Below are 12855 nucleotides of genomic sequence, written 5' to 3' on the forward strand. Positions count from 1 at the left end.
CAGGGGAGCAGTAAGAACATACAGCCCCGTGCATAGAGCAGAGATGGGCCTGGAACCACACACCCAAAATTTTGTGGGAGGAGGGGGTCCATGAATCCCATGAGCAGCCTCCACCTCTGAACTGGCAGCCTGGAATCAGCTCATTAGAAAGCAGCGGCTATGTCCAAACCTCTGTCTGTACTCCAGCTCTTTACAAATAACCCCAAACTTCAGGCTGTTTGCAATTCAGATCCAGATTGTGCAGCCGGAGCAGAGGAGGGAAAGGCCATGCATGTGGTTGGCAGGGGCTGGTGCAAATCTTTTCTCCACTGCCTGCCGTGGAGGCTGTTCACAGCATGCCAAATTCAGGGTGCCACGTGCCAGTGCTCCTTGCGTGCCCAGCTGCAGAGCCCTCACTGAGTTACCACACACGTTCTCCTGTCTCCTGCCTGGGGGTGGGGCGACAGGAGCTGCAGAATGCGGCCGCCCCGGAATTCTGGTCTTTACAAATCCAAAATTGGTCCTACAGAAAAGTGATCAACCAGCAAACCCGGCAGAGCCAGTCTCTGGGCAGGATGGGGGGCAAAGGGGGCATGGGAAAGATACACAAGGCTGCTCTGCAGCTGAGCAATTAGCCCATTTCCCTGGGAGCAGCGGGCTCGGAGGGCAGCTCTCTTGCAAGCTTTGCTTCGCTGACATGCACTTATTGATGTTTGATTAAAAGCAGCACAGTGGATGTAAACATATCAACTTCTCAGCGCTGCCGGGTTCCCGGGAGAGCAGCGTGCTGCCCAGAGAGGGGAAAGCAGCAAAACCAACACCACATACATTTTCCATTCTAATTTCCCACAGCCTGGATTGGCGCTCTGAGGATCAAACAGGGAGCTAAAGGATTTCCTGCTGCACCAATTCTCCTTTGGCTGGCTAGGGCTGTGCACCCTCTACAAGAGACATCTCTCCCTCGCTCCCCTGCCCTCTCACCGCTTTGGGCCTCTTTCCAGGAGGACGAGCCTCCCAGGGAGGGAGAAAGCCAATCTAACCAATGAAGTGCTGCACGGTTCCCGGGGGACGGGGAGTGGGGCAGAGAGTGAGCTGAGGGGAAAATCAATTTCAGAAACTAGACAGTTGTCAAGACATGGTGTCACCTGTTCCGGCCTGGGAAATGGCCCCACGGAGGCTCCCGCCACTGATTGGGGCTTGGCCACCTGGCAGACGCTTTACATTTTAATTCAACAGTAATGGAAATGCAGCCGCCAGCAGAACAGCTCAAACTCCTGCTCAAGGAGGAGACGGGAGACTGGAGCATGGGAGGTGATGGGGGAGTCAGGACTCCTGGGTTCTAGTCCCACCTCTGGGAGGGAGAGTGGGTGCAGGGATGAGAGCAGGGGTGCAGAGAGCCAGGATGCCTAGCTTCTATTCCTAGCTCTAGGACAGACGATCGGCTACTGGTCAGAGAAACAGAAAGGGAGAGTCCGGTCTCTGCCCCCGACTTGCTGCGAGACTCTGGGAGATTCAGTGGACTCTTTATACTCACTTTATGGACAGGGAAACGGACATTTATCCCATTCCCAGGGGAGCAGTGAGGCTTAGTTAACTGACGCTTGCCAAGTGCCCTGAGTTCCTGGCCTGGGTGGATGGGCCATGGAAGGACAAAGTATTGTTAGAGGACACTTCGCTCACCCAGCGTCTGACCCTCTCGATTCACCCCTCCTGAACAGACGGCAGCCAAGGAGTCACAGCCTCGCTCACTGTGTGGCCCATGGCCCTGTGGCTCGCTGAGGTAGCAGCCCATGTTCAGACTGTTTACACAAGATACCGTGCTAGACTGAAGCCCCTGATTACCCACAGAACCAAACCAGCAGGCCAGGGTAAGCTCCCCCCAGGCCGCACTCTTCCGAGAGGCCGGCTCAGGGGGCCAGAGGGAAGAGATCAGACCCCATGACCCCCACATCCATCAGCCTTGCCCCTGAGGCACCAGCTAGAGAACAAGGGGCGATGTGTCTCTCCTGCCTGCCGGGAACCAGACTGACACCCCACGAACTCGAGACAGATGGCAAGGGATGACGCTGCAGCACAGCCAACCCCATGCTTCCACAAGTCATGAGCCAGGCCCCAATAGCATGAGACTGGCTTAAAAATAGTGAGATTAAAAATATAATAAATGGTGAGGTTTCTTTGTCTTCCGGTGTCTGAGTCTCTAGGATGCATTTGGGTCACATTTTCAGGCTATTTGCTACAACCAGGAAGGCTAGAAATTGACTTTTTATTTTAAAGGAAAGTGAAAATTCTCCTCTCATCACAGGACTCCAGGAGCTGGGGCTTTAGGAAAACACTGACTACTGCAGGACTCGTGATAAAGATGCGACAACTGGTGATACAATAAAAGTGACACCTCCTCCCCCACCATGTACCCTAGAATTTCCCTTATTTCATTCCAAGTTCAAACCCTGCAGGGCACCTGTTCTGGATGCTCACTGAGCTGGAGCCAGGTGGAAAACTGGCTTCTGTCAGACACTGGAGCAGGACCAAACGCTGCCACTCAAGCTAATTAAATCATCGCATCTGTGCAAGGTTTGCTGCACCGTGGTTTCAGGAATTCCCCTGGCAGGGGCGCAGCCGGAGAAGGGGAGGAAGGGTTCTGACACGGCTTGTGGCTGTTACTGCCTCTCAGCCCTCGCTGGGGATGGCTGGAAAGCTCCTGATGGAGGAAACCCTGGAAGCATCCACCTCCTTATGGAAGCTGGATACCGCGGCACGGAGGCTTGTCACCGGACACACGGGGGCTCGTTACGGCCTAGAGGACAGTGCCCTGGGCATGCGCGGCAGCGGTAGGGGTGTGTGGGATGGGTATGCCCAGGGGAACAGCTCCAGGCTGGACTCACATTTCCAGCGTTAAGTGATGACATGCTGACTAATAACATTCCATGTCTCTATAGGCCCTTCCAGCCAAGACTCTCACAGCAAGTCAGTCACTTTTCCCTGGTTACGGGGTCCTACAGGGACCCAGCATGCAGCTGGAGACACCGTGGTACAGAGGTGATGTGGTGCCCAAGGTCACATGATGAGGCATGGCTGGGACTGGAACCCAGGAGTCCTGACTGCCAGCTCCTGGCAAGGCCACACCCTGGGGAAACCGGGGGAGCAAGCAGCATCATTCAGATCTCCCACCCTGCCGTGGCTTCCCTAACCTCCCCTTGCAATATGAATTGGGGGCATGGGGCATCAGTGCCTCTGGGCCACAGGGATGGAGTCACATCGCCCTCCCCATGGCCTGGGCTCAGGCTGCGGAGAGTTGCTCTTTACAGCACGACTCTACCGCTCTCAGAAGGAAAAGTTCAGACAAGCAGCACCCCTTCCCCTCTGCGGGTGGAACGTTAATAACCCTTCTCGTGCAAGGTCTCTTGCCCTGGTCTCTCTCTGTTAATAATTTCCTCTCTCTCTGCCTACATAGTTTTGACAAGTGGCTGAGATTCCAGCTGAGCGTCCACCGCGGCATGGGCTGCGCTGAGCTCCCTGGGGGCAGAGGAGCTGCAAAGACGGTGAGGAGAGAGGCCCGAGAATCCACTCCACTGGCCTGATTCACCTGCAAGGCTCTTTTCCTGAGGCGTCACGCAGACTCCATGGGCAGATGTTTCCTACCGCACCAGCTCTCTCCTTCAGAGCAGTGTGCTGCCCAGCCCAGGTTGTGCAGTGCTGCCCGGCCTGGGGTTCGCTCCACTCCCAGATCGCAGGCTCAAAGGAACCCACAGGCTCAAAGCAAAATCAGCACTTCTCATGCGTTCGACTGGAGACAGGAAGAGGTAGATCTGCACTGCAATCAGACACCCACGGCTGCCCACGCCTGCTGACTGGCCTCACGGAGCTTGGGCTGGTGGAGACGTTCGGCTCAGCCTAGAGCCCAATGCAAGGACCCTGTGAAGTGGGAGGGTCCCAGAGCTCAGACTGCAGCCCGAGCTGGTACGTCTACACGGCACTGAAACAGTCCGCCCGAGTCAGCGGCATGGGCCAACTGTGAGTGTCTGACTGCAGTGCAGACACATCCAGCTCCATCCCCACCCCAGACCTGCATGTCGTGGCTCTGGCCCCATCGTGGATTCTGGGCTGCTTGCGCCATGTTGTATTTCAGCTTATGGCGAGGATGGGGGAAGCCAGCACACCTGTGCACAGGGCAGTTGGTGAGGGATTGAGGCGTGAGAGAGAGAGTAGGGAAAGCACAGAAGGGCCATAGGGACGGTGAGGCCGGCATGGCCCTGCACCTCTGGGGTGGGCTGAGTGTAACCCAGCACCTAGTTGAGGCAGCTGAGGACCCCTGGCCCCTTATGACTTTCCGGTGACGTACTGCGCTGTAGTCGTGTCAGCGCAGGTGCGGAAAGGGCATTGAGAGGCGTCTGCACAAAGGTCTCAAATCCTCTCCGGCTTTCCCAGCAAAGCCCCAGACTCACCCTCCCGGCAGCAGCCACAGAGGGGCCAGAGACAGGTGAGCAGGAGGACAGCATCCCAAACTAACTGCCCACGTGGGAGTCAGATGGCATCCCTTGATACAAACGGTAGGCTGGACAGACAGACGGACAAGCCTGAGATCTAGCAGGGTGGCCCTGCCCCGGTAGGAAGATCTGCGGCCCGATATACAATGCTGTAGTACTCAAGGCGCTACCAAAGCGTCATGCCAGGAAAGAGCTCTTCCTTGTGGGGGAGGTGCCGGCACAGAAGAGTTTCTACCTTTATGTCTCCATTTGTCAGAGCTGCGGGTGCTCAGCCCCCAAGTCTGTGCCCTGTTTGTGACCCCGTTGGCTTCCTAGCACGGCCCACGGCAGGGTCAGGAGTTCAGCTGATATGCTAGAACGTGCCTTGTAGGGTGGTTGTTTTTTAAGGTTTCCTTTGGGAACCATTTTTCTGGCAGTTACTAAAATCTCCCCCTCCCCATGTCCTCATCTCCTCCCTCCAAACCACAAGCCAGAACAGCCCCCTCCTCCCCAAACAGCATTTCCTTTTCTTGTTTTTCCCTTGTGTGTCCCTGTTTCTTGTTAACAAGACACAGACAAGAGGCTGATCCCATTTGGTGGGCAGAGATAAGATTGCTACAAAGGGAATTGTCAACGCGCTGTGTGTTCTGCCATCCTGAGCCCGGGCCGGGGGTAAGGAAAGCAGCGCCACGCTGGAGTGACAATCGAATGCAAACCACAACAAAGAATGATGCTTTTTTTAAGAGCTGGCTCTGTGATGTTAATTTGATTGCACCCATTTCAGCTTCTTGTCTACACTGATTAGCTGAGTTTCACCTGAAGCATGAGATTAATTCAAATTGCATGGAAGCAATCAGTTATGCTCTTGGAGTACTGACAGCGAACCTCCAAATACATCCCAGCGTGGTGCCTCTGCTGGGCCTGCTGGCAGGGAGCACGCATGTGCCAGAGCGGGGGCACACACACGTGCACGCCAGCTCCCAACTCCCACTTAGGGCCTTGGCCAGGCCAGGTACTGAGCGCCCTCCAGCACCCGGGGACTTTCAAAGGGAGCTGAGGGTACTCAGCGTCTCGAACGAGGAGCTCCACACCCAGCAAGATCCACACCTAGAGCTTCCACCGTGCCCCCCCCCGGCCCCAGCGAGAAGGGGTTTCTAAGTGCCTGTATAAAGGGAGAGTCTCCCTTTTGCTGCATGCTTTCAATCCTGCCCTAGCTCACTACATGGTCTCGGCCTAGGCCCAACGGAAGGTCTGTGAACCACTACAGCGCCTGGGACAGACTGGCTGCCTGGCAGCCACGCACTGGCCAGGAGAGGCTCAGGCACTCAAATGACTGGAGTGCAGCGCATCGACACAGCTCACGTCAGAATTGTGCCCGGCTACAGCTTTCAACGGTCGCTCTCCTGAGCACTACCTTTAAGGGGACAAAATGTACGGTAATATTCCCATGCTGGGAATTGGTTAATAGAGACGAAAGCAGCTGTTTGGATAGTTAACTTCCCCCGCAGCGTTTGCAAGCTGCAGGCCAGTTGCCACACCATTGCTCACATGGAGTAGTATCGTCCTCCATAAGTAGCCCCATTGCCTTCGGCCTGCCTCACAGCAGACAGGACAACTCAGAGTCAGGACATCATAATCTGTCCTCAAGCACTGCATGAAGGCCAGGGAGAAAACTGACAGATTTCTGCTCGCTGTCCAGCTAAGACAGTGCAGAAACCTAAAAAAGAGCATTACGGGTGAAATAGGAATCTGATTCTTAAAACTCCTGGAATTTTACACAAGGAAGGGTTTTTTGTTTGTTTTAAATCGTTATTTTAAACTTGACAACATCACCTTACATTTGCCTCCAACACACACAGAGCAAAAATGCTCTTTAGAAAACCCTGCACATAAATTCACTATGTTATCATCACACACACACAGCCTAGAGACTAGCCAAGCGTGGGCCCCATTGTGCCGGGGCGGTACAGACACTCCCTGGCCTGCAGAGCTACACAAATAGGAGGGTGCTGCTCCCCCGAGCGCGAGGCTGGCCTAGGCGCGAACAGTCTAGGCTTTGATGAAGCAGTCAATAAAATGATGCTTTTATCTTATGAAGTCTGAAAATCCATAGTCCAAAAAGAAGCACGATGGTATCAAAACTTCCGTTCCCACCCTCTTGTCATCTCTCCGGCCCCCACTCATTCTGCGGCGGCATGTCAGAGACATTGGGGAACACGGACAGTTAGACGGAGGCCCAAAGAGACCCCTGACCCGTGGGCTTTTTAAGCACTTCTGATCTCATGCTCCGCAGACTCAGCCGAAGAGGGAAGCTGTTTCAGATGCTTTTCCACTTCTCTGTAAATGCTGTAGACATACTGATTGCTGGCCTATTATCCAGACACTTGATCATCTCTCCAAAGGAAAGGTGATGGCCCTCTGCAATCTTCAATATTGTACTCGTGTCATTGTCAAACCAGCTGACAGGGAACCGGGTTGGGGGAGGGAGGAGGGGTAGCAAAGGCGGCGGAAGCAGTACTGCCTGAAAATGAGCTCAAGCCACTGGAGGGGGGACTAGGGCAGGGTCTGACAGCAACTGAAGGCCGCACCCCCTCTCCAAAATGTGTCTTGCAAACAGCAACCCGAGCTGTCCCGCGGCGCTGTTGGTTTTCACTCCTGCTGCCGTGTTTTCTGCACACACAAAGCGTGTCCCTTTAAGTCTCTGCACCTTTTATTTCAGATTAGCGGGAACACGAATGAACAGATGCAGCATCTCCCCAAGAGAGCACAGTGTGTGACTTGCTCTGCTGCAGCAGCCATCTTGAAGCAGAAATCTGTATCCGAAAATGGAGGCCCTCCAAGCTGATGGGCCGGCAGGGTCCTCAGGAAGGTAATGGGACTGCTGCCTTAACAGTTCACTGCAGCACACTCCACAAGAGAGCGGCAAGGCATGGCCCAGACAGAACGACAGACACAGCTTTCTCAGCCTGCTCCTCCTCTCCCCTCAACTTACCGATACGAGCTGCATTAACCTGGCTAGCATCTGTGCTGCAGCAGAGACAGGACTATCAGAGATCACTCCTGGGCTGGCAAGGAGAGAATGCACCTGGCCTTTGCACTGCAGACACAGAACAAGGGTACAGGAGCAGCCTCAAATCATCCCCAGGGGAGATGCCCCATCTCTTAAGCGCAGCACGTACACACCGGACCAGATGCTCAGTGGATGCAAACTGGCATCGCTCCATCACAGCAACATGCACCGAATTCCCACCCAATGAGGATCAGGCCCCCTCTCTCTCGACACCCAGCATGGTGCAGAATTGTGCTCCTGCTCCTTTGATCTCCTCACCGGCACTCTGCTCTCTGAACCGTCCCCCAGGCTTACTTCTCCCATTCCAAACACCTGAGCAACGGTTAACACCTGCCTTTCCCCCTTTAGTAAACTCAGCCTGCGACCAAAAACACTTCCCCTAAAATGTGAAACTTCCTTGCCAAAATTACACTGGCCCAGGACAGGTGCTATCTGGAGCAGGCTCAATGACTGGGTTAAGGGCACAGGGAATAAAATAGATCAATACTGAATTTGCATTTCCAGAGGGAAACCCCCAAGTTTTAAGAGCCTCTCATGTCTCAATCCACCCAAGAGAGACTCACCGACTTATGTTCTGAGCAGAACAGCGTCCCCCTCCTCCCCTCCCCGGTGTCTCTGTGGGAAGAACCATACCAACATTAACAACAATTACTTGGGATGCTTACACAGAAGCTTCTACAAACCCCAAGGCACTTTACTAACCATAAATTGTACCAAACCATCTCTGTGATGCCTGTAGCATTATCCCCATCTAACAGGTGGGGAAACAGAGACTGGCCCAGGAGCATACAGCAAGCCAGCGGCTGAGCGGAGACAAGCACCCAAGAGTCCGGACCACTAGACAATACTCCTTCAGGAGCGCACATACGTTCTGTCCCGCAGCCTGGGAGCTGTCACGCAGCCCGGTACTACCTTCGGCCCACTGGCAGGCTCTCACAGCTTCCACCCAGTGTTTGTTAAAGGCAGGAAAGAAGGGTTGAGAAAAGGCAACCCAAGGGGTTAAACTTCCAAGGAGGATAGAACCCGAGCCATTTTCTTCACTTGCCAACTGACAAAAGCAGCAGCTCAATGTTTCTGGGGCTGGTGAGTTCGCAGGGCTCCAAGCCCCCCCCATAACTCCCTACATGGGACACACTCTCTCCATTCTGAGGATCTGCACAGTGTCCATCACTGCAGTATCTGGGCACGTAGCACATAGACACAGAACCTTCCCCACATATAAGCCGCCTCTGGACCCTTCTCAGCAACGTGGCTTTAAAAGGCCAGTCCCCATCTCTCTTCCGCACACAAGCACATTTTGTTTGGACTCTGATTAACTTTCATTTGACTCCATCCACAGCGACCTGCCTTTAAATGAAAGCTCGCACTGATCTCACTTTAATTGGCCTGACATTTCGCTAAACAAAATCAAAAAAATGAAACAAAACAAAGAACCCTTATAACGTTTAATTGGCTGTGGCGCTTTGTCTACCTAGTCAGTCGAGCCTTTTCAAAGGCTGCCGAGGTCTCCGAGAAACCTAAGAGCACATGCATAATAAGGTTATGTGCTATTCAAGTCAGCAAGCAACCTGTCCTGGGATGCAATTACACAAGGTAGAGGGGATGAGGCGACAGTTCACACTCTGCATAGTTCTGCACATTCACTCTGGATTAATCGCCTGCGCTTTGTACCTGCATTTTATTGAAGTATTTTGTTTGAAGTTGCTCTTTTCAATTAATCAATCCACAGGAGAAATTAACACATGTGAGGGAAGGGAGGGAAAGACCTTGGTGAAGGGGCGACCAGAGCCAGTCTGTTCATTTCATTTTTTCGACCAATTTTGAACATCTGAGTCCTGCCTGGGAACTGATAAGCGCCGAGTGCAGGGATTCGGGAATGCCAAGGTAGGGAGGCCAGCCCCAGCTGGAGTTGGGGCGGCCGCATGGCCCAGGCTAGGGCAGACTCAATCATGTGTATTTTGTAATGAAAACCTTCGTGCATACAAATACAAATAGGAGACCCTGGGTGCAGTAAGCATCAAGTGCTGGCTGGCCCCATTTAAAGCTAGTGGAAATAATCCCCCAACTCCTACCAAACCTGAGCACAGCCGGATTCAACCTGCTGGCAGACAGCCTCAAGACGTGGGACAGGCTGGGCCTGGACCAGTGAGTGGGTCTAAAACCTCTGTCCAACCCCTGCCAGTCCCCTAATATGCCACCATAAGGGTCTGATCCTATGAGCCCTTATGCACAGGAGTAACTTTATTCATGTGAGTAGTGCCATTGAAGTAAATTAGACAGGCATAGATTTACTCACATGTATTTTCTGGATTGAAGCTTCATAACCAACCGGCTGGGGGAAAGATGCATCTTAAATAATAAAAATCATGAAGGGACAGATCCTGAAGTCCTCACTCAGGCAACGCTCTGATTGACTCCACTAAGAGTTGTGTACGTGCAAGGACTAAGGGGAAAGCGTGGGCCATTAATGGTTAGCCTGTCCAGACTGCCTTTCTCCCCGTGGAGCTCAAAGACTTTACTTGTGCCACAAGTACTCCTGTTCTTCTTTTTGCAGATACAGACTAACACGGCTGTTACTTGTGCTAATTAGCTTACCAAAGCCGTGAAGGGCTCCGCACTGGAACGGAACAGGACAGCTGTTCAGCCACACACAGCAACGCTACATTCTTTAAAGGCAGGAAGTACCAACCTGTGAAATTTGGTGAATAAATAGCTCAAAGGGCTCGCTGCAGCCCTGCGTGATATTGTTTCACAGCCTGGTAATAAAGCCCTGAACATCTGACGATCTGCAACGGAGCCGTGACACGGTCTTAACTCGAGTGACAGGAGTGAACCACTGCAGTAATGGGCACAGTTGGGATATTCTTCTGCTTCTTTCAGATTTAAGCTCTTGCAACAACAAAACTAAACCAAAAGGAGCTGGAGATTATCTATTGCACTGACAGCAGCGAGCGAGGAATCCAATACCGCGTGCAGGGCGAACAAGGTGTCTAACAACACTACCAGGCCCATGCGCAGGGGGTTAGCAAAGCTATTTCCCTGCCTCCTTTCCCCTCAGATGATGTAGATTGATTGCCCGGTTTTATTAAGGACAAAGTGTTTTTTGATAGTGTAAGGGAAGCAGCTCCCCGGGGATAGGAATCAATCCCTCTTTCAGCTCCCTTGCATTGATTGCCAGGAATTCGCGTGCTGCTCTGCCGAGGCGGGAAGGGCTTTGCGTGCGATAAAGAATCTCCAAATATAAAAGGAGGGAGGGAGCTATCAGATGACACTGCCCCGAGCTGGCGGAGACACACCGCTCCAGCGAGGAGAGCTTGGCCCGCAGCCAGCACACATGGGCTGGGCTGCACAGCGATCCCCTGCACCAAGTAGCAACACATAGGATTGAAAATGACCAGGTGTCGTCTTTAGTGCCCAGGAGTTTTGGAACTTTACCGTCCACCCGGCCCCCGGGGATTCGATTTAAGACCGAGCTGGGGCATGAGGCAGTGGGGGAGAGACACAGGCCCAGAGACACAGGGGACATAAACCCACCTAGACGCTGCATTTCTCACTCCCCTCTGCTTGCCAACCCCCGCAGCACACTAGGTACTGTACAGACAGGAGACAAGGCACCCCCTGAAATCTAAGAAAATTTGACCCCCAAAACCAGACGTTGAGATGCAATCCTGGCAGCCTGTAAAGGGCCCCATTCACCCCTGCAGAACCCCACTGATCCCCTCACCAAGGGCAACTGCCCCCACACTCTGCAGCATAACCACTCCCACAATGGCCCCAGGATCTCTGTACCAGCCATTCAGCTCTCTGGGTGCCCCTGCTGCTGGGGGGAAGGTCCCCCGAGGGAGAGCTGATCAAAAACGTTTGAAATTTCGATGACATTCTTTGTCAAAATTTCCAACTGGAAAAATTTTCTGTGAAAATCAAATAACCTGACAGACAACCTCCAAGGCCCGTGTTCGTGCAATGTCCTGCTGCGAAGCAGTAGGGACCACCTCCACTGTTACGGAGTCTGTGCATTCCACGGAGACCCTCTAGCCGGTTTCCCCGGCTCCCTAGGTTTTACCACACACATGTCTCCAATGCCTGAGTCTCTCTTCTCTCTCTGGTGTTTCTAGGGACTCTGCATTCCAATTTCCTGAGCTCACTGGAACCCCGGCTTTCCTGGCATCCCGGCCGCATCCTGACGCCCAGCACACAATGTGGCTCCTCAAGTAACTGACCTCCTCTCTTCCCCACTGTGCTGCTGTCCTTTCCCCACATTGGCTCTCTCCCTCCAAACATTGCAGGCCACACAGGTTAGGGGGCACATCAAACACTGCATCTGTTCCCTGCTTCCCCTCGTCTTTCCTCTCTGCATTCAATTGGAGGGGGGGACTTCTCCCCTCTGCCCCCTGGCTGGTTCGCCCCTGCTCTCCCCACCTCGGACACGCTGTGAAATGGCTGAGTTACTTACTCTTGACAGTGAGGAACATGGACTTGCTGATGTCCGTCCCCACGCCGTTGCTGGCCTGGCAAAGGTAATAGCCAATGTCCTCCTCCAGCACGTGGCGAATGAGCAGTGAGCTGTTGGGAAGGATTTGAATGCGGCCCGTGAGGGGCACAGGATGGTACTGCTGGGGGTTCCCGCTTCCTAGGAGGAGACACGAAGAAACAATCCTCAGAGGACACAGCTAAGGCAGAGAAGGTTTAGGGGCACCTGAGACTGGTATTGTCTGTTGCTTTGAAATGTCCCCCAGATTTCTAACGCGTCCCCCTCAGCCTTCCCTGACATCTCTCTACCCAGAGGCGTTCAAGAGAAAAGACAGCTGCCATTGCTGGGAGAGTCCCATAGAGAGCACGAGCTCCCGGCTGGGTCTGCACGCTCAGCTGCCTGCCGTGCGCAGGCTCAGAACCCGGCTCGCACCACCGTCCACGATGGCGGGAGGATAAAAGACGTAGGCCACCAGCAAAAGTGGCACCAGACTGGCTTCACCTCCCTCCACAGCACAGAAGAAGGGGAAAAGAGCCATGCCTGCTGGGGAGAGGGAGAGATTTAAATGTGTCAAGCTTCACAATGGCACCCCCAGAACGGCATCCAAGCGCCAGCAGCAGCTGCGGTAGAAGAGTGAACTTCCAGACCGGACAGGCTGAAAAGCCCCAGGACAGAGATGCGAGGAAAGGTCTGGTTACAAGACGCTGACCTGCGCTGGGATTTTACAAACCATCAGCGCTCTCTCCCATGAGCCCTTGCGGATGGGCCCCGAGGGCTGAGCACTATCGGCACCACGCTGTGCCAGGGTGTATGTGGCAGGGAGGGGCTGCAGCCCATAGGGGCCAGCGGAGAAAAGGTTTGCTATTTCCTTT

At 53.7% G+C, this 12855-nt stretch overlaps 1 protein-coding gene across 1 annotated transcript in view; it reads right to left on the reverse strand.

Annotated features, from left to right (window-relative positions):
• Nucleotides 1-12855, reverse strand: part of DSCAML1 (DS cell adhesion molecule like 1) — a 273736-nt gene that overhangs the window by 72653 nt on the left and 188228 nt on the right. The window contains exon 11 of the mRNA XM_054049478.1: nucleotides 11966-12142. Within this exon, the coding sequence (XP_053905453.1) occupies nucleotides 11966-12142 (177 nt within the window). The remainder of the gene's footprint in view (nucleotides 1-11965; nucleotides 12143-12855) is intronic.

Source organism: Malaclemys terrapin, chromosome 15 (genome assembly GCF_027887155.1).
Source record: "Malaclemys terrapin pileata isolate rMalTer1 chromosome 15, rMalTer1.hap1, whole genome shotgun sequence".
Lineage (NCBI taxonomy): Eukaryota > Metazoa > Chordata > Testudines > Emydidae > Malaclemys > Malaclemys terrapin.